Here is a 21,962-nt window from a genome sequence, read left to right as displayed (position 1 = left end):
GAGAGAGCAGACGGGGCCTCGGTTTAACGTCTCATCTGAAAGACGGCACCTCCGACAGTGCAGCACTCCCTCAGCACTGCACTGGGAGTGTCAGCCTGGATTATGGGGAACGAGTCTCTGGAGTGGGACTTGAACCCACGACCTTCTGACTGAGAGACGAGGATGCTGCCCACTGAGCCACAGCTGACACCTGTGTCCCCTTGTCCCCCAGTCGTGGTTTAACTAGTAATCGTGACTGGGGATTAACCTTTTCTATTCTGCTCAATATCTCCCACACCTCTATAAGGGCCCCTGCTCATTCACTGCCTTTCAAGGCTGTTTGTCTGACCATTCCTCAAAGCTCAGTCGCTCCGACACTGGGGAGCGTCCCTGTCCCCCTTTTCCGGACGGTATCTGGGATCCAGATATTGACTGACCGTGAAGCATATTATGAATCTCTTCCCTTGTGATTCTCCATCAGCAGTGAGTTGTTTGGTTAGTATTACTCCAGCATTTGCACCCAGGTGTGGAGTTAGGAGGAGCACGGTGCAGTCTGTGAGGGATTGAGCCAAGGCCCCTTCCATCTGTTCCGTTGGATGTTAGCGATCCCACGGCACTAGTCGAACATCAGCAGTCAGTTCTCCCCAGATATATTGGCCTCGGAGGAGGAGCAGCGCAGATTCACCAGAATGATACCGGGGCTAAAAGGGTTAAATTCAGAGGACAGGTTGCACAGACTGGGCTTAAACATAGAAGATAGGAGTAGGCCATTCGGCCCCTCGAGCCTGTTCCGCCATTCAATGCGATCATGGCTGATCATCCAAATTCAGTACCCTGTCCCTGCCTTCTCCCCATATCCCTTGATCCCTTTAGCCTTAAGAAATATATCTAACTCCTTCTTGAATATATTTAATGAACTGGCCTCCACCGCCCTCTGTGGCAGAGAATTCCACAGGTTCACCACTCTCTGGGTGAAGAAATTCCTCCTCATCTCTGTCCTAAATGGCTTACCCCTTATCCTTAGACTATGACCCCTGGTTCTGGACTCCCCCGCCATCGGGAACATCCTTCCTGCATCTAGTCTGTCTAGTCCTGTTAGAATTTTATAAGTTTCAATGAGATCCCCTCTCAATCTTCTAAACTCCAGTGAGTATAAGCCCAATCGACACAATCTCTCCTCATACGTCATTCCTGCCATCCGAGGTATCAGCCTGGTGAATCTTCGCTGCACTCCTTCCATGGCAAGAACGTCCTTCCTCAGGTAAGGCGACCAAAACTGCACACAATACTCAAGGTACGGTCTCACCAAGGCCCTGTATAACTGCAGCAAGACATCCTTGTTCCTGAACTCAAACCCTCTCGCTACGAAGGCCAGCATACCATTTGCCTTCTTAACCGCCTGCTGCACCTGCATGCTTACCTTCAGCGACTGGTGCACAAGAACACCCAGGTCTCTTTGCACTTCCCCTTCTCCCAATCTATTGCCATTCAAATAATAATGTGCCTTCCTGTTTTTGCCACCAAAGTGGATAACCTCACATTTATCCACATTGTAGTGCATTTGCCATGTTTCTGCCCAATCACCCAACCTGTCCAAATCGTACTGGAGTTTCACGACATCCTCCTCGTGTCAGGTTTGACAAATTTGCTGGAGTTCTTTGAGGAAGTAACATATAGGGTGGATAAAGGGGAACAAGTGGACGTAGTGTATTTAGACTTCCAAAAGGCATTTGACAAGGTGCCACACAAAAGATTATTGCTTAAGATAAAAAATCACGGGATTGGGGGTAATATTCTGGCATGGATAGAGGATTGGCTATCTAACAGAAGGCAGAGAGTTGGGATAAATGGTTCATTCTCAGACTGGCAATCAGTAACTAGTGGTGTTCCGCAGGGGTCAGTGCTGGGTCCCCAACTCTTTACAATCTATATTAACGATTTGGAGGAGGGGGCCGAGTGTAACATATCAAAGTTTGCAGATGATACTAAGATGGGGGGGAAAGTAGTGAGTGAGAAGGACATAAAAAACCTGCAAGGGGACATAGACAGGCTAAGTAAGTGGGCAGAGATTTGGCAGATGGAATACAATACTGGAAAGTGTGAGGTTATGCACTTTGGCAGGAAAAATCGTAGAGCAAGTTATTATCTTAATGGCAAGAAACTGGAAAGTACTGAAGTACAAAGGGATCTGGGGGTCCTGGTGCACGAAACTCAAAAGGTTAGTATGCAGGTGTAGCAAGTGATTAAGAAGGGCAATGGAATGTTGGCTTTCATTGCTAGGGGGATAGAATATAAAAATAGGGAGGTATTGCTTCAGTTGTACAAGGTATTGGTGAGACCGCACCTGGAATACTGCGTACAGTTTTGGTGTCCATACTTAAGAAAGGACATACTTGCTCTCGAGTCAGTACAAAGAAGGTTCACTCGGTTAATCCCGGGGATGAGGGGATGGACATATGAGGAGAGGTTGAGTAGATTGGGACTCTACTCATTGGAGTTCAGAAGAATGAGAGGCGATCTTATTGAAACATATAAGATTGTGAAGGGGTTGGATCGGGTGGATGCGGGGAAGATGTTCCCGATGATGGGTGAAACTAGAACTAGGGGGCATAGTCTTAGAATAAGGGGCTGCTCTTTCAAAACTGAGATGAGGAGGAACTACTTCACTCAGAGGGTGGTAGGTCCATGGAATATGCTGCCCCAAAAAGCTGTAGAAGCTACATCATTACATAAATTTAAAACAGAAATAGACAGTTTCCTAGAAGTAAAGGGAATTAAGGGTTACGGGGAGCGGGCAGGAAATTGGACATGAGTCTAGGTTCGGATCGGTCATGGCCCTGTGGGTAGCGGAGCGGGCCCAGGGGCCGTGTAGCCTGATCCTGCTCCTATTTCGTGTGTCTAATTCTGTTAGATTCAGGAGATGGTTCTGTGATAGTAGATTGGCGGTTAGGATCAGATCAGCCATGATCTTATTGAATGGCGGAGCAGGCTCGAGGGGCCGATTGGCCTACTCCTGCTCCTATTTCTTATGTTCTTATGTCTGCAAATTTGGAGATATTACATCCAATTCCCTCATCCAGATCATTAATATATATTGTGAACAGCTGGGGTCCTAGGACCGATCCTTGCGGTACCCCACTAGTCACTGCCTGCCACTCGGAAAACGACCCGTTTATTCACACACACACAGAAGATTAAGGGGTGATCTGATCGAGGTGTTTAAGATGATTAAAGGAGTTGATGGGGTCGAGAGAAACTATTTCCTCTGGTGGGGGGAGTCCAGAACAAGGGGGCAGAACCTTAACATTAGAGCCAGGCCGTTCAGGGTGATGTCAGGAAGCACTTCTTCACACAAAGGGCGGTGGAAATCTGGAACTCTCTCCCCCAAAAAGCTGCTGAGGCTGGGGGTCAATTGAAAATGTCCAAAACTGTGATTGATAGATTTCGTTAGGTAAGGGTATTAAGGGTTACTGAACCAATGTGGGTAGATGGAGTTAAGATACAGATCAGCTGCGATCTAACTGAATGGCGGAGCAGGTTCGAGGGGCTGAATGGCCTCCTCCTGTTCCCATAAGTCAATGGTCAGCATTCCTCCCTCAATCACCAGAAGCCACATCATATTGCTGTTTGTGGGATCTTGCTGCGCGCAAAATGGCTGCACCGACCCAACAGTCACTGCAGTTCAAGGTGATTCGTTCTTTGCGGAGTGCTTTGAGATGCGATAAAGTGCTAAATAAATGCAGATGGGTTCCTGAGACCGGGGACGATAGATGGACTGGAAGCAATTCAAGCAGCCAACACAGGGTGGCAGCAGAGGGTCATGTTCCACCCGCTTCTCCTCAGCTCTATCACTGACTCCCTCCCAGCGCAGGAAAGGAACTGCATTTATGTAGCGCCTTTCACGGCCTCCGGACGTCCCAAAACGCTTCACAGCCCATGAAGCCCTTTTGAAATTGCAATCGCTCTTGCAGGAGCCTCTCTCATCAAACTTAAAGGCACCAGTTTTACTCTGAATCATTTTACAAAGAATGTACAGCACAGCAACAGGCCATTCGGCCCGACTGCTCCGTGCCGGTGTTTCTGCTCCACACCAGCCTCCTCCCACCCCTCTTCATCTCACCCCATCACCATATCCTTCTACCCTTTAGATTACATTTTTAGATCAAATATATTTTGATTTACTGGAAATCTAATTGCAGGAAGAATTTTTTTTTTTTATTATTCGTTCATGGGGTGTGGGCGTCGCTGGCAAGGCCAGCATTTATTGCCCATCCCTAGTTGCCCTTGAGAAGGTGGTGGTGAGCCGCCTTCTTGAACCGCTGCAGTCTGTGTGGTGAAGGTGCTCCCACAGCGCTGTTAGGGAGGGAGTTCCAGGATTTTGACCCAGCGATGATGAAGGAACGGCCGATATATTTCCAAGTCAGGATGGTGTGTGACTTGGAGGGGAACTTGGAGGTGGTGGTGTTCCCATGCACCTGCTGCCCTTGTCCTTCTAGGTGGAAGAGGTCGCGGGTTTAGGAGGTGCTGCCGAAGAGGCCTTGGCGAGTTGCTGCAGTGCATCTTGTAGATGGTACACACTGCAGCCACGGTGCGCCAGTGGTGGAGGGAGTGAATGTTTAAGGTGGTGGATGGAGTGCCAATCAAGCGGGCTGCTTTGTCCTGGATGGTGTCGAGCTTCTTGAGTGTTGTCGGAGCTGCACTCATCCAGGCAAGTGGAGAGTATTCCATCACACTCCTGACTTGTGCCTTGTAGGTGGTGGAAAGGCTTTGGGCAGTCAGGAGGTGAGACACTCGCCGCAGAATACCCAGCCTCTGACCTGCTCTTGTTGCCACAGTATTTATGTGGCTGATACAGCTGAGTTTTTGGTCAATGATTAAATCTGCGAGAAACAGTGACGAGGTTATACTGTGTGAAGCAGGCAGTCCTGCACCTTGTACAGCCATAGTACAATGTGACGTCCCACCGCACCTCACAGTTATACAGCAGGGCCGAGCTGAGGTAGTGCAGAGCGGGTGGAGGAAGTGGCTCAAAGCACTGTCGAAGATTTAAAGACAGGACTAATGTAATTCAAACAGCGAAGGTTAAGGGGAGATTTAATAAAGGTGTTCAAAATCTTGAAGGGTTTTGATGGAGTAAATAAGGAGAAACTGTTTCCAGTGGCAGGAGGGTCGGTAACCAGAGGACACAGAGTGAAGTGTGAGGTAATGCATTTGCGGAGGGTTAACAAGGAAAGGGAATACACATTAAATGGTAGGACACTGAGTAGTGTAGAGGAACAAAGGGACCTTGGAGTGCATGTCCACAGATCCCGGAAGGTAGCAGGCCAGGTAGATAAGGCGGTTAAGAAGCCATACGGAATGCTTGCCTTTATTAGCCGTGGCGTAGAATACAAGAGCAGGGGGGTTATGCTTCAACTGTATAAAACACTAGTTAGGCCTCAGCTAGAGTACTGCGTGCAGTTCTGGTCACCACATTACAGGAAAGATGTGATTGCACTGGAGAGGGTACAGAGGAGATTTACAAGGATGTTGCTGGGAGTAGAGAATCTTAGCTATGAGGAAAGACTGGATAGGCTGGGTCTGTTTTCCTTGGAACAGAGGAGGCTGAGAGGAGACCTTATTGAGGTGTATAAAATTATGAGGGGCCTTGATAAAGTGGATAGAAAGGACCTATTTCCCTTAGCAGAGGGGTCAAAAACCAGGGGGCACAGATTTAAAGTAACTGGGGGAAGGTTTAGAGGGGATTTGAGGGGAAATTTCTTCACCCAGAGGGTTGTGGGGGTCTGGAACTCACTGCCTGAAAGGGTGGGAGAGGCAGAAACCCTAACCACATTTAAAAAGTACTTGAATGTGCGCTTGGGATGCTCTAACCTGCAGGGCTACAGACCAAGAGCTGGGAAGTGGGATTAGGCTGGAGAGCTCGTTGTTGGCCGGCGCGGACACGAGGGGCTGAATGGCCTCCTTCCGTGCTGTAACTTTCTATGATTTAAGGTAATTGGCAAAAGAACCAGAGGGGAGATGAGGAGAATGTTTTTACGCAGCGAGTTGTTGTGATCTGGAATGCGCTGCCTGAAAGGGCGGTGGAAGCAGATTCAACAGTAACTTTCAAAAGGAGAAATACTTGAAAGAGAAAAATTTGCAGGGTTACGGGGCAAGAGCAGGGGGAGTGGGACTAAGTATTGTAACTTTTGGTCAGCAGCTTTCCCATCTCTTTTATTTCAGAATGCAGTGTCTGGTGAGACTGCAGTCCGAACTGGCTGGGCTCACAGAGTCTGAGAAAGGCCCTAAATCGTTTGCTCAATAAATAACACAAACTGTCCCACCGCGGGTAGAAGGAAGACTTCTATTTGGGTTCCGACAGCCAAGGAGGACTCTTTTCTTTTTATTTAGAATCCGAAGGTCGACGGGCCTTTGCGACGCGCCCCCTGGGGCAGGTCTGCAGGGATCCGCGAGTTCAGTCAGGAACAGGAAATGCCGGGTTCAAGCCGAGGCCGCAACTTTCCGGCAGTCTCCGTTCTGACAGACCCCCCACGGAGTCCCTCCAAACCGAGGCCAATCGTAATGTTCGACTGCGGTGGGTCTGGGAGGGAAGGGGCAGGAGGTCCTCCTCACCGGGGATGACAAGAGCAGGTCAGAGGCTGGGTATTCTGTGGCAAATGTCTCACCTCCTGACTCCCCAAAGCCTTTCCACCATCTACAAGGCACAAGTCAGGAGTGTGATGGAATACTCTCCACTTGCCTGGATGAGTGCAGCTCCAACAACACTCAAGAAGCTCGACACCATCCAGGACAAAGCAGTCTACTTGATTGGCACCCTGATGCGCTATCAATTACTCATAAAAGACTGAGAGTTAAGAGAGTAACTAAAGGCTTTTATTAACAAAAGAATGAAGGTCTGCCTCGAGTGGTCGACCAGTCCAGAATACAAAGGGGGCTGGGGAGCAGTCACCTTTATACTAGGACTTGTGGGAGGAGTCAGCCGAGGCATGTCCAGGCATGTACACAGTGGAATACAAACAGTGGTTTACCACACACCCCATCCACCACCTTAAACATTCACTCCCTCCACCACCAGCGCACCGTGGCTGCAGTGTGTACCATCTACAAGATGCACTGCAGCAACTCGCCAAGGCTTCTTCGGAAGCACCTCCCAAACCCGCGACCTCTTCCACCTAGAAGGACAAGGGCAGCAAACGCATGGGAACACCACCACCTCCAAGTTCCCCTCCAAGTCACACACCATCCTGACTTGGAAATATATCGGCCGTTCCTTCATCGTCGCTGGGTCAAAATCCTGGAACTCCCTCCCTAACAGCACTGTGGGAGTACCTTCACCACACGGACTGCAGCGGTTCAAGAAGGCGGCTCACCACCACCTTCTCGAGGGCAACTAGGGATGGGCAATAAATGCCGGCCTTGTCGACGACCACATCCCAGGAATTAATTTTAAAAACCTGGTGTACTGGGGGTCCAGGCCTGGGATATTGGACCCCCCGCCTCGCCCCGCAATACCAACCCACCTCCCCGCCCACCAGATTACAGCAACGCGAGTTTCATCAGCCCGACAGGTGAGCAGGGAGCAGCCTGGCATCACTCCTATTTATCCAAACACCGCGGACAGGGGAATTCCCGTCGGGAAGCCCGATGGTCAGGATACAGATAGTGGAGGCCAGAGTAAATTAGACCAATCGACGCAAAGACGCTTTAAATTGTGCGAGAGTGAGTGAGAGTGGGTGGGTGGGTGGGTGAGTGAGTGAGTGAGGCCCATTCACTGTTCAAAGTGTCTGTGTGTGTCATAGAAACATAGAAGATAGGAGCAGGAGTAGGCCATTCGGCCCCTCGAGCCTGTTCCGCCATTTAATGAAATCATGGCTGATCATCCAAATTCAGTACCCTGTCCCTGCCTTTTCCCCATATCCCTTGATCCCGTTAGCCTTAAGAAATATATCTAACTCCTTCCTGAATATATTTAATGAATTGGCCTCAACTGCCTTTTGTGGTAGAGAATTCCACAGGTTCACCACTCTCTGGGTGAAGAAATTCCTCCTCATCTCTGTCCTAAATGGCTTACCCCTTATCCTCAGAATGTAACCCCCTGGTTCTGGACTCCCCCGCCATTGGGAACATCCTTCCTGCATCTAGTCTGTCTAGTCCTGTTAGAATTTTATAAGTTTCAATGAGATCCCCTCTCATTCTTCTAAACTCCAGCGAATATAAGCCCAATCGACCCAATCTCTCCTCATACGTCATTCCTGCCATTCCAGGTTTCAGTCTGGTGAATCTTCGCTGCACTCCCTCCATGGCAAGAACATCCTTCCTCAGACAAGGCGACCAAAACTGCACACAATACTCAAGGTGTGGTCTCACCAAGGCCCTGTACAACTGCAGCAAGACATCCTTGGTCCTGTACACAAATCCTCTTGCTATGAAGGCCAACATACCATTTGCCTTCTTAACCGCCTGCTGCACCTGCATGCTTACCTTCAGCGACTGGTGCACAAGGACACCCAGGTCTCATTGCACTTCCCCTTCTCCCAATCTATTGCCGTTCAGATAATAATCTGCCTTCCTGTTTTTGCCACCAAAGTGGATAACCTCGCATTTATCCACATTATACTGCATCTGCCATGCTTCTGCCCAATCACCCAACCTGTCCAAATCATCCTGGAGTTTCTCGGCATCCTCCTCACAGCACACATGCCCACCCAGCTTTGTGTCATCTGCAAACTTGGAGATATTACATCTAGTTCCCTCATCTAGATCATCAATATATATTGTGAATAACTGGGGTCCTAGCACCGATCCCTGCGGTACCTCACCAGTCACTGCCTTCCACTCGGAAAAAGACCCGTTTATTCCAACTCTTTGCTTCCTGTCTGCCAACCAGTTTTCTATCCAAGTCAGTACCTTACCCCCAATCCCATGTGCTTTAACTTTACACGCTAATCTCTTATGCGGGACCTTATCGAAAGCCTTCTGAAAGTCCAAATACACCACATCCACTGGTTCTCCCTTATCTATTCTACCAGTTACATCCTCAAAAAATTCCAGTAGATTAGTCAAGCACGATTTACCTTTTGTAAATCCATGTTGACTTTGTCCGATCCTGTCACTGTTTTCCAAGTGCTCTGCTATTACATCTTTTATAATGGACTCTAGCATTTTCCCCACTACCGACGTCAGGCTTACTGGTCTGTAATTCCCCGTTTTCTCTCTACCACCTTTTTTGAATAGTGGGGTAACATTAGCTACCCTCCAAACCATGGGAACTGTGCCAGAGTCTATAGAATTTTGGAAGATGACCAGCAATGCATCTATTTCCAGGGCCACTTCCTCAGTGGGGCCCAACACGTGGGGCTTTGGCGCTCCGGCGAAGGCCACTTATTGGCTTCACAATGGGAAAAACCGCACATGCACGGAAATTTGAATGGGTAGTGCAGCTCCTTAAAGTGGCCGTGCACCCAAAAAGAATTAAAGGGAACATTGGTGGGGCCCACTCGCTGTTTAAAGTGTGTGTGGGAGTGGAATGATTCACCAGAATGATACCGGGCCTAAAAGGGTTAAATTCCGAGGCCAGGTTGCACAGACTGGGCTTGTATTCCCTCGAGTTTAGAAGATTAAGGGGTGATCTGATCGAGGTGTTTAAGATGATTAAAGGATTCGATCGGGTCGAGAGAGAGAAACGATTTCCTCTGGTGGGGGGAGTCCAGAACAAGGGGGCAGAACCTTAAAATTAGAGCCAGGCCGTTCAGGGGTGATGTCAGGAAGCACTTCTTCACACAGAGGGTGGTGGAAATTGGGAACTCACTCCCCCAAAAAGCTGTTGAGGCTGGGGGGTCAATTGGAGCTTTCAAAACTGAGATTGATCGATTTTTGCTGGGCGAGGGTATTAAGGGTTAGGGAACCAAGGCGGGTGGATGGAGTTTAGATACAGATCAGCCATGATCTGATTGAAACGGCAGCACAGGATCGAGGGGCTGAATGGCCTCCTGCTGTTCCTATGTTTCTTAGTTATTTTGCTGGGGAGAGAGGAAGTAGTGGTGGGAGGAGGCTGGTGTGGACCATAAACACCGGCACGGAGCAGTCGGGCCGAATGGCCTGTTTCCGTGCTGTAAGCCTGACATCGGTAGTGGGGAAAATGCTAGAGTCCATTATAAAAGATGTAATAGCAGAGCACTTGGAAAACAGTGACAGGATCGGACAAAGTCAACATGGATTTACAAACGTGCTTGACTAATCTACTGGAATTTTTTGAGGATGTAACCGGTAGAATAGATAAGGGAGAACAAGTGGGTGTGGTGTATTTGGACTTTCAGAAGGTTTTCGATAAGGTTCCACGAAAGAGATTAGCGTGTAAAGTTAAAGCACATGGGATTGGGGGTAAGGTACTGACTTGGATAGAGAACTGGTTGGCAGACAGGAAGCAAAGAGTTGGAATAAACGTGTCTTTTTCCGAGTGGCAGGCAGTGGCTAGTGGGGTACCGCAGGGATCAGTCCTTGGACCCCAGCTATTCACAATATATATAAATGATCTAGACGAGGGAACTAGATGTAATATCTCCAAGTTTGCAGACGACACAAAGCTGGGTGGGCGTGTGTGCTGTGAGGAGGATACCGAGAAACTCCAGTATGATTTGGACAGGTTGGGTGATTGGGCAGAAGCATGGCAGATGCAGTATACTGTGGATAAATGCGAGGTTATCCACTTTGGTGGCAAAAACAGGAAGGCAGATTATTATCTGAACAGCAATAGATTGGGAGAAGGGGAAGTGCAACAAGACCTGGGTGTCCTTGTGCACCAGTCGCTGAAGGTAAGCATGCAGGTGCAACAGGCAGTTAAGAAGGCAAATGGTATGTTGGCCTTCGTAGCGAGAGGGTTTGAGTACAGGAACAAGGATGTCTTGCTGCAGTTGTACAGGGCCTTGGTGAGACCACACCTCGAGTAGTGTGTGCAGTTTTGGTCGCCTTATCTGAGGAAGGATGTTCTTGCCATGGAAGGAGTTCAGCGAAGATTCACCAGGCTGATACCTGGGATGGCAGGAATGACGTATGAGGAGAGATTGGGTCGATTGGGCTTGTATTCGCTGGAGTTTAGAAGAATGAGAGGGGATCTCATTGAAACTTATAAAATTCTAACAGGACTAGACAGACTAGATGCAGGAAGGATGTCTCCAATGGCGGGGGAGTCCAGAACCAGGGGTCGCAGTCTAAGGATAAGGGATAAGCCATTTAGGATAGAGATGAGGAGGAATTTCTTCACCCAGAGAGTGGTGAACCTGTGGAATTCTCTACCACACAGGGCAGTTGAGGCCAATTCATTAATATATTCAAGAAGGAGTTAGATATATTTCTTAAGGCTAAAGGGATCAAGGGATATGGGGAGAAAGCAGGGACAGGGTACTGAATTTGGATGATCAGCCATGATCTCATTGAATGGCGGAGCAGGCTCGAGGGGCCAAATGGCCGACTCCTGCTTCTATCTTCTATGTTTCTATGTAACTGCAGTGGCAGGAGGAACCATTTTACACCGATGCTACGAAGAGCTCTCCCCATTGCAGCAGTGCGGCCTTTATTGATTTCGCAGGCTGGCCATGCGGGAGACCTGCGGAAGGAAGATTGCCAATTTGGTGCCAATTTGTCCCAATCCCCCGACACTGCGAACTCCTCCAGCCTTATATACTCCCCCCCCCACCCCCCCCAAACATTCTGTTCCTCTGATTCCAGCTCGGTGTAACCCAGCCCCATCATTCGTGACGGAGCCTCGCGCCGCCAGGGTCTCACTCTGTGCGACAGCCTCCCGAAGTTCCGGAGATGTTCCATTCCCCAGCTCCGACATCTTGGCACAAAAATCAGCCCCCTCCAGCAGGAACAGAAAGAATGCTGCCTAAAAAATTTTAAGTGCTCTTCGAGTCTCTCACGAGGAGTAAAGTAGCACACAACAGATTCGAGAGGCCACAGGGTCAGAGCTGAGGTCATGGCTGCAAATCTATTAGAATGTTTTGTACACAGTTGTCATTTAAAAAGTGTTAGCGATATCCCGCTCATTGATAAAGAGCGAAGGGGTTTGGTATTGGGAGCTGCAGCACCTCCTGCTCTGTTACTCCCCTCGCCCCCGCCCCTCGCCCCGATCACACACTGCCTGGGCTCTACCTCTCAGTTGATTCCTGGGATGAAGGGGTTGTCTTATGAGGAAAGGTTGAGCAGGTTGGGCCTATACTCACTGGAGTTTAGAAGAATGAGAGGTGATCTTATTGAAACACATAAGATACTGAGGGGGCTCGACAGGGTAGATGCAGAGAGGATGTTTCCCCTCGTGGGGGAATCTAGAACTCGGGGGGCACAGTCTCAGAATAAAGGGTCGCCCTTTTAGAACTGAGATGAGGAGGAATTTCTTCTCTCAGAGGGTCGTAAATCTGTGGAATTCTCTGCCCCAGAGAGCCGTGGAGGCTGGGTCATTAAATACATTTAAGGTGGAGATAGACAGATTTTTGCAAGATAAGGGAGTGAAGGGTTATGGGGAGCGGGCAGGGAAGTGGCTTTGAGCCCAAGATCAGCCATGATCTCATTGAATGGCGGAGCAGGCTCGAGGGGCCAAGCGGCCTATTCCTGCTCCTATTTCTTATGTTCTTACACCGAGCTCTGCTTGTTGACACGGAGATGGGCCTGAGGGTAGATCTGACGTTGGGGGGTGTTGCGGGTGATCTGGCCGACATCAAAGAAAGTAAGAACTTAAGAACATAAAGAAGGGGAGGCCATTCAGCCCCTCGAGCCTGTTCCGCCATTCAATGGGATCATGGCTGATCCATATCTTGACTCCATCCACCTGCATTTGCCCTGTATCCCTTAATATATTTGGTTAACAAAAATCTATCACTCTCCGATTTAAAATTAACAATTGAACGAGCATCAGTTGCCGTTTGCGGAAGAGAGTTCCAAACTTCTACCACCCTTTGTGTGTAGGAGTGTTTCCCAACTTCACTCCTGAAAGGTCTGAGTATCTGAACAAACATCGATGTTTAAAGGACGCTACGGAACCAACCGGGCTGTTCGTAACCTCGCCGTCGCGGTGATGAGCTTCCGACCCCGTATCCTCTCCATCACCAAGACCGCCGACTCCCACCTTCATAACATCGCCCATCTCCACCCCTGCCTCAGCTCATCTGCTGCTGAAACCCTCATCCCTGCCTCTGTTACCTCCAGACTCGACTATTCCAACGCACTCCTGGCTGGTTTCCCACCTTGCACCCGCCATAAACTTCAGCTCATCCAAAACTCTGCTGCCCCGTGTCCTAACTCGCACCCAGTCCCGTTCACCCATCACCCCCTGTGCTCACTGCCCCGTGTCCTAACTCACACCCAGTCCCGTTCACCCATCACCCCCTGTGCTCACTGCCCCGTGTCCTAACTCACACCCAGTCCCGTTCACACATCACCCCCTGTGCTCACTGCCCCGTGTCCTAACTCTCACCCAGTCCCGTTCACCCATCACCCCCTGTGCTCACTGCCCCGTGTCCTAACTCACACCCAGTCCCGTTCACCCATCACCCCCTGTGCTCACTGCCCCGTGTCCTAACTCACACCCAGTCCCGTTCACCCATCACCCCCTGTGCTCACTGCCCCGTGTCCTAACTCACACCCAGTCCCGTTCACCCATCACTCCCTGTGCTCACTGCCCCGTGTCCTAACTGACACCCAGTCCCGTTCACCCATCACCCCCTGTGCTCACTGCCCCGTGTCCTAACTCACACCCAGTCCCGTTCACCCATCACCCCCTGTGCTCACTGCCCCGTGTCCTAACTCACACCCAGTCCTGTTCACCCATCACCCCCTGTGCTCACTGCCCCCGTGTCCTAACTCACACCCAGTCCCGTTCACCCATTGTCCCCTGTGCTCGCTGACCTACATTGGCTCCCGGTCTGGCAACGCCTCGATTTTAAAATTCTCATCCTTGTTTTCAAATCCCTCCATGGCCTCGCCCCTCCCTATCTCTGTAACCTCCTCCAGTCCCTACAACCCCCGAGATATCTGCGCTCCTCCAATTACTTATCTCTTGAGCATCCCTGACTTCCTTCACCCCACCATTGGTGGCCATGCTTTCAGCTGCCTGGGTCCTAAGCTCCGGAATTCTCTCCCGAATCCTCCCCGCCTCTCCCTCCTCTTTTAAGATGCTCCTTAAAACCTACCTTTTTTGACCAAGCTTTTGGTCACCTGTCTCACTATCTCTCCTTACGTGACTCGGTGCCAATTTGTGTCTGATTTACGCTCCTGTGAAGCACTTTGGGATGTTAAAGGCGCTATATAAATGCAAGTTGTTGTTGTTGTTGAACAGGAGGAGGAAAAACGGTCAGACTGCATCGTAACATCACGGGAGACGTTAAACCATCGGAAAACAATGACAAAAATGCTCCTGAAGGCAGTTGTCAGGAGTGTAACTATTTCTGATGGGGAACTGGCTCGCAGGCTGAACGTTGTGGCTTGTGGGAGAAGGTCAGAAATCTGGTTCATCGCATTTGTTACAAGTGCTGTTGGTAAAGGGAATGATCGATTATCGGAGGGGGCTTGACCTCAAGAGGCAGAGAGAGAGAATACACGCTGATTATTTTATGCTTGAATCACGAGAGGGCTTCATCTGGAGTTGGTTCTGCTGGGCGCGCGGGAGAAAAATATAATCGTGTCTGTTTTAAAGTGGCTTTGCCTCATTACCCAGCCCCGCAGGGAGGGGCTGAATGCTGAGAAATCGGCACTGAACGCCACCCCATGACCCCCCGCGAATCTACAACCGGCTATTCGACTGCCAAGGGCATCGTAGCCAAGCTCCAACCTGTCCTCGTGCATCATCCACTTTCCTGCAGGGGTCACTGAGTCGTGGTCAGGGGCGGGAAGCCAGGCCGGTTGGCATGTGCGGAGTAAGGAGCAGGCTTGTATACTATGGGCCGATACACACTCGAAACTGGGTTAAATCTGATTTCACACAGAGGACAGGGGAGACTATTACACCAACAGTCCACGCTAAGAGGCAGAGGCTTTGTGATGACTCCAGTCCCTGTTACTCTCTACCCTTCTGTTAAACAATTTTGTTCACATTTACCACGGAAAGAAATAAAGAACTTGCATTTCTGTAGCGCCTTTCACCACCTCGGGACGTCCCAAAGCGCTTTCCAGCCAATGAATTACTTTTGAAGTGGAGTCACTGTTGTAATGTAGGAAACACGGCAGCCAATTTGCGCACAGCAAGCTCCCACAAACAGCAATGTGATAATGACTAGATCATCTGTTTTTAGAGATGTGGGCTGAGGGATAAATACTGACCCCCAGGACACCAGGGAGAACTCCCCTGCTCTTCTTCGAAATAGTGCCGTGGGATCTTTTACGTCCACCTGAGAGGGCGGACGGGGCCTCGGTTTAACGTCTCACCCGAAAGACGGCCCCTCCGACAGTGCAGCACTCCCTCAGTACTGGCACTGGGAGTGTCAGCCTGGATTACAGGCTGACGTCTCTGGAGTGGGGCTCGAACTCACAACCTTCTGACTCGGAGGTGAGAGAGTGCTGCCCACTGAGCCGTGTACCAGAGGCTCGATGCCCCGGTAGAGTTCTGCAATGACCCGCACCACATTCCATATCACAGACACGCCAATAACTAATGACTTGGCCTCTGCTTACGCAAGCTCCTGCCCTACAGCCACGTCCCAAATCCATCACAGCAGCCTCACCAACCAGTGTCCCAATCAATACGTGCACCAGCCCAAGGCAGCACTTAGTCATAAAGCGTTTAGACAAACAACAACTGGCATTTATACAGCGCCTTTAATGTAGTAAAACATCCCAAGGTGCTTCACAGGAGCGATTATCAAACAAAATTTGACACCGAGCCACATGAGGAGATATTAGGGCAGGTGGCCAAAAGCTTGGTCAAAGAGGTAGGTTTTAAGGAGCGTCTTAAAGGACGAAAGAGGGGTAGTGAGGCGGAGAGGTTTAGGGAGGGAATTCCAGAGCTTAGGGCCCAGGCAGCTGAAGGCACGGCCGCCAATGGTGGAGTGATGGAAATCGGGGGATGCGCAAGAGGCCAGAATTGGAGGCGCGCAGAGATCTCGGGGGGTTGTGGGGCTGGATAAGGTTACAGAGATAGGGAGGGGTGAAAAGGGATTTGAAAACAAGGATGAGAATTTTAAAATCGAGGCGTTGCCGGACCGGGAGCCAGTGTAGATCAGCGAGCACAGGGGGTGATGGGTGAACGGGACTTGGTGCGAGTTAGGACACAGGGGGTGATGGGTGAATGGGACTCGGTGCGAGTTAGGACACGGGGCAGCAGAGTTTTGGATGAGCTGAAGTTTATGGAGGTTGGAAGGAGTGAGGCCAGCCCGGAGAGCGTTGGAATAGTCAGTCAAACAGACAGACGGCCCAAGTCTGCCACAGCTTCCATGAGAAATCAGAGGTAACGAGCCCCACGGTTTCCCGATACCTGATCCAGGCCGGGCGGGGGGAGGAGTGGATCATCAAATCTACCCTTCAAAACCCGGAGCCAGAAGATGCAGAGACCAGAGACGCTGGGATTGTTCTCCTTAGAGCAGAGAAGGTTAAGGGGAGATTTAATAGAGGCGTTCAAAATCATGAAGGGTTTTGATAGTGTAAATAAGGAGAAACTGTTTCCAGTGGCAGGAGGGTCGGTAACCAGAGGACACAGATTGAAGATAATTGGCAAAAGAACCAGAGGCGAGATGAGGAGAATGTTTTTTTACGCAGCGAGTTGTTATGATCTGGAATGCGCTGCCTGAAAGCAGATTCCAAAGTAACTTTCAAAAGGGAATTGAATACTTGAAATGAAAAAATTTGCAGGGCTCTGGGGAAAGAGCAGGGGGAGTGGGACTAATTGGAGAGCTCATTCAAAGAGCCGGCACAGGCACGATGGGCCGAATGGCCTCCTTCTGTGCTGTAAGATTCGATGATAAGATGGCAAATGGGTCCTGGGTAAGCAGGGAAAGGAGTGGGTGCTTTTTGAACCAATTGAATGCCGCAGTGGGGAGGAGCACGGGGTCGTCCCAGATGGAGGTGGGAAGAATGGACTCCATTGTCTGTAATTACCCAGTGATCTTCACGGGTACACAAACTTGTGGTCACCAGTCCGAATATCTCATGTGTCTCGGTGTTTGATAATCGCTCCTGTGCAGCGCCTCGGGACGTTTGACTATGTTAACGGCACTATATAAATGCAGGTTGTGGTTGCGGGAGAGGGAATCCTGTGCATTGGAGCCGGTCTCGGTCAGTGTGTTGGGTTTGAAGAATCCCACACAGCCGGCACATTGTACAGGATGGATGGGCTTCCATACATTGCACCGGCAGCGAACAGCTCCAGTATCTGGACGGAGGAATTGTAGGGCTGAACCTTCGGCGGGATAGGGGAGCCCGAGCTTGTTTCAAGTGAAGATCATGAAAGGAGCCTGCCTCCACGGCTGTACTCCTAGTACGAAGGACATCATCCTCCTCCTGTCTCTCAACAGACTTCCCTAAGCACTCTGTACGCATTCAATTATCATAAAGTGCAGTGACTGACGATAGGTAGGCAAACACATCACAGCAAGATCCCACAGACAGCAATCAGATGGACGGTGACATGAATCTTGTCATTCATGTGGAAATGACTTATGAAATGATACTGGGCGGCCTGCTGGTGGCGCTGTCCAGGGAGAGTATAAATACTCGGGCATGGGCCCAGCTTGCTCAGGACATTCTTTAACAGGAACTAGTGAAGGACACAACTAGATCTCCATGTTGAAAAACAGTTGATTAAAGCTTTGTTTAACGCTTAGACCAAGTGCCTAGTAGTTTTCTTACATCAAACGGTATTAGATGTGACAGAAATCTGAGCCTGGACACCGGGACATCTCTCTTCCCATTTTTTTTTGGGATAGTGCTGCGGGATCTTTTGCGTCCACCTTTCCTGAACGGGGCCTCGGTTTAACGTCTCATCCGAAAGACGGCACTTCCGGCAGTGCAGCAATGTTCCCTGTAAGCTACGTGGGCTGCGCAGCGCTTCAGAAACCCCTCGCAGCCGGCTCTTCAATGAGATCAAACGCGCGAGCGTGGTATTTTGAATAACTTGCGCTGCCCTTTAGAAGGGGAAAGCTGTAGCGCAGCGCTCCCTCAGTAACTGCACTGATGCGTCAGCCTGGATTATGGGCTCCAATCCTGGAGCGGGGTGTGAACCGCCAACCAGGACCTTGAGGGTCCCTAAAGCTCGGTCCCACACCAGGTGGTCCCTTTATCCAGAGGAGCATTGGGCGAGTGTTAGGACAATGTCAAAGGTGAGGGGAAAAAAGAACTTGCATTTCTAGAGCGCCTTTCACAACCTCAGAACGCCCCAAAGTGCTTTACAGCCAATGAAGTATTTTTTGAAGTGGAGTCACTGTTGTAATGTAGGAAACACGGCAATCAATTTGCGCACAGCAAGCTCCCACAAACAGCAATGTGATAAATGACCATATCATCTGTTTTAGTGATGTTGATTGAGGGATAAATATTGGCCCCAGGACACCGGGGAGAACTCCCACTGCTCTTCTTCGGAATAGTGCCACGGGATCTTTTACATCCACCTGAGGGGGCAGATGGGGCCTCGGTTTAACGTCTCATCTGAAAGACGGCGCCTCCGACAGTGCGGCGCTCCCTCAGCACTGCACTGGGAGTGTCAGCCTGGGTTTTTGGGCTCAAGTCCCTGGAGTGGGACTTTGAAACCACAACCTTCTGACTCAGAGGCGAGAGAGCGTGCTACCAACACCCTGAATAGTTTAATCTTTTAAAGAGCCTCCAACTTTTATTCCTCTCCTCTTCCCTCCCCCATGGCTACTCACCAAATCCACGAGTGTCTGCGACTGGGAAAGTGATTGAACTGAAGGCGCCTCAGTCGTTCCTTCTGCTCCAAGCCCACCAACTCCGTCTCTTTCAAAGTGTTTCTGGCCATCGCTGCCCTCTTTTTTATTTCTTTCCCTCCTCCTCAAAGGTGGGCTCGTCCGGAATTCGGCATGTTCCTTCCTTCCTTCCCGAGCTGGGCTGGTCTTCACTTGTCCAGGAGATGGAGAGGGAGCAGGACGCAGTCACCAGCAGAAAGGTTGTCCCACTTGTTGCTTTGGCGCTCTCTCTCTCCTTGTCTCTCTGCTCCAACCTTTCCCCGACAGGAACGCCGAGCAAATGGCTTAAAAAGTGGCTGATTGTTTTTTTCCGGGAGATGTTGGCTTCAGTGTCGGCAGCTCAAAGGGATCAGCGCTCCTGTGGCGCAATGCACCGCCCATACCTTGCCAGGGACTGATCAATAAACCGAGAGAGGGGGCTGCCCATTGCCCCAGGATCATGGGGCAGGGACACCACACCTGGGGTTCCCCAGTCCCGGAAATCTCAGGCGCAGAACGAACCCAACATTGTTCAGCGAGGGAAGAATCCCGGAACAGCATTCCTCAATAATCACTCCCAATAGTTTCCGAGCCTCCTGAATTTCCTCCCTCTGTCTCTTCCCAATGATGCAGGAGGGGGCTACCCCTGTGTGGGCAGCTTCAACCTGGGCTGACAAACCCCCCCAACCCACCCCAGGTTCATCCAGACCAGACCCTCTCCCTCTGGACCCGCTCCTCCGCCGATCTTGCGCGGCCGGCGAAATGTGTGTGTGCTTTGCTCCGGGTTTCCGCCCGAGCGGTTCTCACCTGGAAAGCCCTCGGCAGCTCTCTCGCTCTCTCTCTCTTTTGCTTCGAATTTTTTAAAAAAGCTCTCACCAATTATGTTGTTTGGGCGGTCGGCTGCAACTTGCCCCCTGGGCTGCACGCCAGTCGCGCTACTAATTTGGCACTCCGCTCGCTCCTGGCTCGGAGAGAATTTGCTGTCTGTCTGTCTGTGTGTGAGTTTGTGAAATGTGTGAACAGTCGCTCAGTCGGGGAGGGGAGGCAGGCTGGATGAGCCCTGGGCTGGGGGAGACAGGCATCAACTGGTTTAGCATTGACTGAGGCTGTAGGGGGGGCACAGAGGGGGTTTCGAGTTTTACTTCACCCTCCCATGTTCGACATGAACTCTCTGCCTCCCAGCAGCTAAATATAACATCAGAGATTTTTTTCCATTGACTAGCCCATACCATAACTTCCTAGTGATAAGGAAATGTTTGCTCAGAGAGAGAAAAAGAATGCAAGAGGAGAATGTGCGAAGGTTCTAGGAGCAGAATTGCATTAACCCTTTCAGCCAGTCTTGTGAGAATCTCCGGTTCCAACACCTGGCCTGTGCTCCGTTCAGGAAACTCAACTGGAGATCTCAAGTGTCAGCCGTGGCTCAGTGGGTAGCTCTCTCTCTCTCTCACACCTCTGAGCCAGAAAGTTGTGGATTCAAGTCCCACTCCAGAGACTAGGCTGACACTCCCAGTGCCAGTACTGAGGGAGTGCTGCACTGTCGGAGGTGCCGTCTTTCGGAGGAGACATTAAACCGAGGCCCCGTCTGCTCTCTCAGGTGGATGTAAAAGATCCCACAGCCACTATTTTGAAGAAGAGCAGGGGGAGTTCTCCCCGGTGTCCTGGGGCCAATATTTATCCCTCAACCAACATCACTAAAAACAGATGATCTGGTCATTATCACATTGCTGTTTGTGGAAGCTTGCTGTGCGCAAGTTGGCTGCCACGTTTCCCACATTACAACACTGACTACACTTAAAAAGTTCTTCATTGGCTGTAAAGCACTTCGGGACATCCTGAGGTTGTGAAAGGCGTTGTATAAATGCAAGTTCTTTTGTTTTTGGACTAGGAAAAGGAGAATGATCAGTAATGACTGATGCTCAGTGACCTCTGATGGTAAGTTCAAAGTGCATGATCGTCGGGGCAACGTCGGGTCGGGTTTGACTCTCCTCCACTCCGCCTGTCGGCACTCACCGACTAGACTCACACGTCAAGAACGGGCCCTTGGGTGAGGTTCTGAGCAACCATCTTTAAAGGCTGGAATATATCAGAATCATAGAAACATGGAGAACAGAAGGAGGCCATTCGGCCCATCATGCCCGTGCTGGCTCTTTGAAAGAGCCGTCGTGCTTTAGTCCCCCACACCCCCGCTTTTTGTCTGTAACCCTGTCAGTTCCTCATCCTCCAGAACCCGTCCGACTCCCTTAAAATTATCCATAGAATCAGCTTCCGCCACCTTTTCCGGTCGAGCGTTCCCGATCCCCACAACTCCCCGAGTGACAACGTTTCTCCTCATCGCCCCTCTCGATCTTTTGTCAATGATTTTGAATCTATGACCTCTGGTTATTGACCCACTCGCCAGAGCGAATAGTTTTTCTCTCTACTCTATCAAAACCTCTCATCATCCAGAAAACCTCTATTAGGTCACCTCTTAACCTTCTCTGTTCCAAGGAGAACTGTCCAAACTTTTCCAACCTCTCCTCATAACTGAAGTCCCTCATCCCTGGTAAACATAGAAACATAGAAGATAGGAGCAGGAGTAGGCCATTCGGCCCCTCGAGCCTGTTCCGCCATTCAATGCGATCATGGCTGATCATCCAGATTCAGTACCCTGTCCCTGCCTTCTCCCCATATCCCTTGATCCCTTTAGCCTTAAGAAATATATCTAACTCCTTCTTGAATATATTTAATGAATTGGCCTCAACTGCCTTGTGTGGTAGAGAATTCCACAGGTTCACCACTCTCTGGGTGAAGAAATTCCTCCTCATCTCTGCCCCTTATCTTTAGACTGTGACCCCTGGTTCTGGACTCCCCGCCGTCGGGAACATCCTTCCTGCATCTAGCCTGTCTAGTCCTGTTAAAAATGTTATAAGTTTCAATGAGATCCCCTCTCATTCTTCTAAACTCCAGCGAGTATAAGCCCAATCGACCCAATCTCTCATCATTCGTCATTCCTGCCATCCCAGGTATCAGCCTGGTGAATCTTCACTGCACTCCCTCCATGGCAAGAACATCCTTCCTCAGGTAAGGCGACCAAAACTGCACACAATACTCAAGGTGTGACATCCT

The 21,962-nt window shown here is 50.2% G+C and overlaps 1 protein-coding gene across 4 annotated transcripts in view; it reads right to left on the bottom strand.

Moving 5' to 3' along the window:
• Nucleotides 1-21,962, bottom strand: part of LOC147107996 (3',5'-cyclic-AMP phosphodiesterase 4C-like) — a 373,788-nt gene that overhangs the window by 119,891 nt on the left and 231,935 nt on the right. Inside the window, exon 1 of one of the 4 annotated variants that reach the window (XM_086004384.1) lies at nt 18,822-19,537. The exons of the other annotated variants lie outside the window; for them this stretch is intronic. Coding sequence (XP_085860510.1) covers nt 18,822-18,931 — 110 coding nt within the window. The 5' untranslated portion in view covers nt 18,932-19,537. Of the gene's footprint in view, nt 1-18,821; nt 19,538-21,962 lie in introns of those variants that run through there. 4 annotated transcript variants of the gene reach the window in all.

This window comes from Somniosus microcephalus, chromosome 13, assembly GCF_052327205.1.
Source record: "Somniosus microcephalus isolate GS21.2 chromosome 13, FLI_Smic_1.0, whole genome shotgun sequence".
Lineage (NCBI taxonomy): Eukaryota > Metazoa > Chordata > Chondrichthyes > Squaliformes > Somniosidae > Somniosus > Somniosus microcephalus.
This window is presented reverse-complemented; position numbering and strand designations above follow the sequence as displayed.